The sequence below is a fragment of the Brassica oleracea genome, chromosome C3, assembly GCF_000695525.1.
Source record: "Brassica oleracea var. oleracea cultivar TO1000 chromosome C3, BOL, whole genome shotgun sequence".
Classification (NCBI taxonomy): domain Eukaryota; kingdom Viridiplantae; phylum Streptophyta; class Magnoliopsida; order Brassicales; family Brassicaceae; genus Brassica; species Brassica oleracea.
This window is the reverse complement of record NC_027750.1, coordinates 62,174,614-62,179,487: the sequence shown is the minus strand read 5'-3', so window position 1 is coordinate 62,179,487 and position 4,874 is coordinate 62,174,614. Positions and strand designations below refer to the sequence as shown.

At 34.4% G+C, this 4,874-nt stretch overlaps 1 protein-coding gene across 1 annotated transcript in view; it reads right to left on the bottom strand.

The window, feature by feature from the left end:
* Positions 1-1,901, bottom strand: part of LOC106331168 — a 4,839-nt gene extending 2,938 nt beyond the window's left edge. The window contains exons 1-2 of the mRNA XM_013769495.1: positions 1,744-1,901; positions 9-468 (exon numbers count right to left, since the gene is read on the bottom strand). Of these exons, the coding sequence (XP_013624949.1) occupies positions 9-468; positions 1,744-1,901 (618 nt within the window). The remainder of the gene's footprint in view (positions 1-8; positions 469-1,743) is intronic.
* Between the last annotated feature and the right edge of the window lie 2,973 nt (positions 1,902-4,874).

Below are 4,874 nucleotides of genomic sequence, written 5' to 3'. Positions count from 1 at the left end.
TCGACGACCTTCTCATCACTCAGAACATCAAAAGAGTTTGAGCAATTACCAAATTGAATTGAACCAGAGAGACCCTGAGATTTCGCCGCAGAGCCCGAGTGAAAAATCTTCTTCTTTGAAGGAGTACTGAACGCAGCATCGTCCGACAAATTCATAGTCACCTCACTTGAAAATACCTGAGGACCATTACAGCTAGGAATCACCGCAGTAGAGGTATCATGGGGAATTTCAGGAGCCAGTTCACCTTCTTCAAGTTCCAAAGGAGGAAAGTTAGCACACAAGCTATCGGGAGTAGCCACCCCTTCAACCAGGCCATGTACAGATTCCTCGACTGTGACTTCCTTCACATCAGTGTCAACAGAGGTGCTGTTATGGCTCTGACCAGCAGCGGCGACACCATTATCTATGTCAGCATTGTCATGTGGAGTCTCTGTGACCTCTATAAGATCTCTCTTTATTCTCACCAATCTAACATCCAACACAAAAAAAATAAAATATGGCAAAGTCACTTCTCATGATAATGCTTGTATCTATAGTTGTATTTTTCATGTCTCACCCAACTTCCTCCCAAGAAATTTATCAATATTCCCAACAAGAACCAGTAAATGTCAACATATTATCTCCTATCGAAGCTCCCGCCAATTCACCAGTGGTTAAATATGAGAGGGAGCTTATGCATCATTACTCGCACAAAAGGCTCTAATATCTTCATGTTTGTCTTGAAAAGATGAACTCGGATTATAGAAATAAAATTTTCAACAACCTGTTGGATGAGACGAAGATACAAATATTGATGAATGAATGTTGTCTTCATCTATTAAATATTGGCAAAAAATTTCATTTAGGAGTCGCACAAATCATTATGTCAATTTACGAGTATATTGATATTGGAAGAAACGCTATTCCCAAAAATCAAACATAAATGGTACGATTGTGTTAGTAGAGTTAGTAGCCAAGCTGGTGCTCTGGTATATTTCAAGGAAGTATACAAACATATCATCTTTCCCTGATGTTATATGAGTTTTCAATTTTGTTATTAATTGTTGCAATCTATACTCCCTTCATATTTATTGAGAAAACTTTTATATACTTTTTATGTCTCTTAACAAAAATATCATTAATTATTCACTTATCCAAAGTTCAACTAATAATACTATAAACTGTAAATGACATCAAAATAAAATGCTTGATTTAATTTAAATAAAAAATATTATAAATGACATGAATTAAAAAAGAGAGAATTTCTGTCTTAGTTCTTTTAACATTTCATATGTTTCTTCACGTGTCAATTATGCTTTTGTTTGTCTTTTCAGAGTTGGAAAGTTTGAGAGCTTAAGATTGAGAGCAGTCTTACACTCTCAAACTCTGAAAAGACAAACAAAAGCATAATTGAAACGTGAAGAAAAAACATATGAAATGTTAAAAGAACTAAGACAAAATTTTAAATATACTTTTCTCAAGCTTGTCTAGCATTTCAACTTCAGCTAGAATCTGCTGATTAGTTTGGATTTTTTCAGAGAACTTGATATCTGCTTTCATCCATTGGTCACTACACATTAGCACTTCTATCATGTAGTGAGTTAGACAGCTCATGTATGGCTCTAAGATTTTACCACTTGTGCTAATTAGCACTTTCTGAAGCCACAGATGAAACCTGCATTGCAAGTAGATCCTTTGTCATCTCTGCCTGCCAAAACTGGAAACTTGATTTTGTACACCTTCCATCAACCGTGAATATCAAACTCAAATCCCATCATAAGCTTCTGATTCTCAACAGGTTCCTTTAAGTACATTTCCATCTTATCCCTTGCCTCATTTTCTGTTTCAGCAACAAGTTCCTTGTACCGAGAATTTAGCCTTTCATAACCGAAATCGTCAACAACCAACTTCAACCTCTCCATTTGCTCTTGAGTCTCCTGAACACTCGCAGATGGTGTTTTCTTTGTCTAAGAGGACTGTGTACTAGACCCTCTGAAAAACGGCTAGAATACTCATGGAACATGCTTGTAAGTAAATCAAACACATACTCGCTCATTTATTTGGACTCGATACTATCATTCCCATATAATTTATCAAAAAAAAGTTTGCGTAACTCATCTTCTTCCTATGGTCGCATCAATATGATCAACATCCTGGTCACGTTCTTCATGCCATCCCAATATTTCAGAAACTTGTGCAACATATCTTCAGCTTTCAACTTCAAATTCGGGTCTAAGTTGCTAGCCAGTGCTGTGAGATTCCTCTCAATTGTCACTATCTCACCATAACACTTGCAGGAATTTACTTTTGAGGAAGCAGAGAGAACCGAGGTACTATTGTAGAATATAACGAGGAACCTATAAAGCTTCTCCACAGTATTCCAATCAATAATAGCAGGCGGTCCTTGCCTCTTAGCCCCATTTTCTACTTCTAAAAAGTAGTCATTGTACAACTTAATTATCCTCTGCTGCCATCTTATCAAAAGCCACCCTAAACTGTAATGCTCTAGACAGAATGAGAAATGTTGAGTTCCACCTAATCTTAACATCTATAGGCAGATTTCCATGTGTCGTCTTCCCAGTAGTAACCCTTTGTTCAAATGCATTTAACTTATTACTAGAAGATCGAACATACTGAACTGCATTACGGATGACCAACAAATTTTTACCTAAATCACCTAGACCCTCCTTAGATACCAAGTTAAGAATGTGAGCACAACACCTCATATGCAGAAAGCTTCCATCTAACCACAATAGCATCAGGCGATACTCGACTGAACTCCATATGGAATCTCTTAAGAGCTGAGATATTAGGAGTTGTATTGTCTACTGTAATACAAAAAAAAAATTCAACACTCTAGAAAAACAGTCGAAGTTGTCTGACCTTTATGATCCATGACCAGTTTGAATCCTAGAATGATTTTCTTCAGCTATGTTGGGTCAACAAAATGTGCAGTTGCAACCATGTAACTTGCACCTGCCAAGAAAAAAAAATCTAGTTAGAATGACAAACAAATGTTATCTCTGTATTATCCGGTTTTAATATGCATTCAGTTTACAAATGCATAAAACATTTTTGGCTATTGCCATTATAATATGAATTGTCTATATATTATCCGGTTATAATACACATTTATGAAAATTATAGTATCTATTGTAATAACATAAAATAACCTGAAATGTATTCAATTTTATTTCACTCATATATGCAATAACGAATAGTTTTCAAATAAACTCGATAATATATAATATAATTGGTAGTTAAAATTCTTAGGTGCCAATCATATCAAACAACCAGATATTGTTAAAATTTGACCTCGTTCAGACATACATAAATTTAAAAGCTGCATGACACATAAATTAATTGTTTTATTACACATGATTTTTGTGTTAACCAAATTTTACTTAATAACTATATATTTTATTAATAGAATTTGATTACCTTACCCATGTCTGACACAATATTATTACACACTACATATTACATATTGAATACACAGTAAGCTTACCCTATAAAAGTGACATACATCGAGAAGGGCCTTACTTACGTAACTACACCCAAACTAAAATACTAGTTATGCAAATACTTTTGAATATTGCATGATTAAATAATTACCACATCTTTGTATATACAGCTAAAATTCTCAAAAATATATTCTGAAACTATATGAATACAATTTCAAATTCAAACATCAACGTTACTCAACTAAGTCTGGGCACTCGAATACCCTTTTAGCTTCGAATCAGATATTTTGGATTTTCAGGTATTTCGATATAGGAATTTAGAACCCATTTGGATAACTTTACATATCAGGTAGGGTTTAGATATTTTGAGTTTGAGTTCGGTTATTTCGCGTATAACCGAAATAACCAAATTATTTTTGTCAAACAAGGAATCATGTTCATGATGATTCTTCTTCATTGATCCATCATCACACCAAAAAATCCAGCTGAAGATCTCTTCCCGCCGGCATAAACCATGTATTTACCCATCTTCTCTTCACGGTTACACTCTTCATATTCATCAACATTATCATCATCATCATCATCATCGGTGGGAAGATCTCCTTAGACCAAACTTCGAATCGACCCTACCTTATCCGTAATCTAAGGCCTAACGACATCATGAGGTTAATCCTCTCCTTCATCCCATACCTTCACATCTATCGTCTCAAATCAACCTCTAAATAATGGAACAATTTCCTCTCTTCCAAAACTATAATTTCACTCTGCCATGCATAGATACAATAACCACCACCTCTCACATATCCTCTGGTTGATCCCTCAAGATCTTTTGATTTCGCCTATTTTTGTATGCAATCCCTCACTTTCTCATAGTTTTCCTTAATCCTATGAAAATCCTAATTCTAAAGTGAATCGGGAATGAGATATGTAAGTTAAGTTTTAGGTATATATATGTATATATTTATGTTCTGATATCTTTGGGTATATATTCGGATATCGGATATAACCAATCAGGTTTGAATATCCAATCTATTCTAACTGAAAACATATTTAGATATTTTTATATTTCAGTTCGATTTTAGTTTGGATTTTTTGGATTGGGTTAATGTTTGAATTCCGGGTCCAGGTAAAATTTTCAGATCTATACTCAACTATCACATTCGTTTGGTTATTACATTTATAAAGTTCAACTTTATTTTCCATCACAAAATTATTTCATAAAAATCTCTGCCTCTTTCTCAATCTAATTGCTAAATGAACAATATCTTCATAAACTAGGGCTGTTCAATATGGCAAAACCGAACCGTACCGAACCGAACCAAACCGAAATAGATAATATGGTTTGGATTTGGTATATACCATACAAACCGAATGGATATGATTTTTAAAAAACCGTAGGATTTGGATATGGTTCGGTATATAACCGATAAA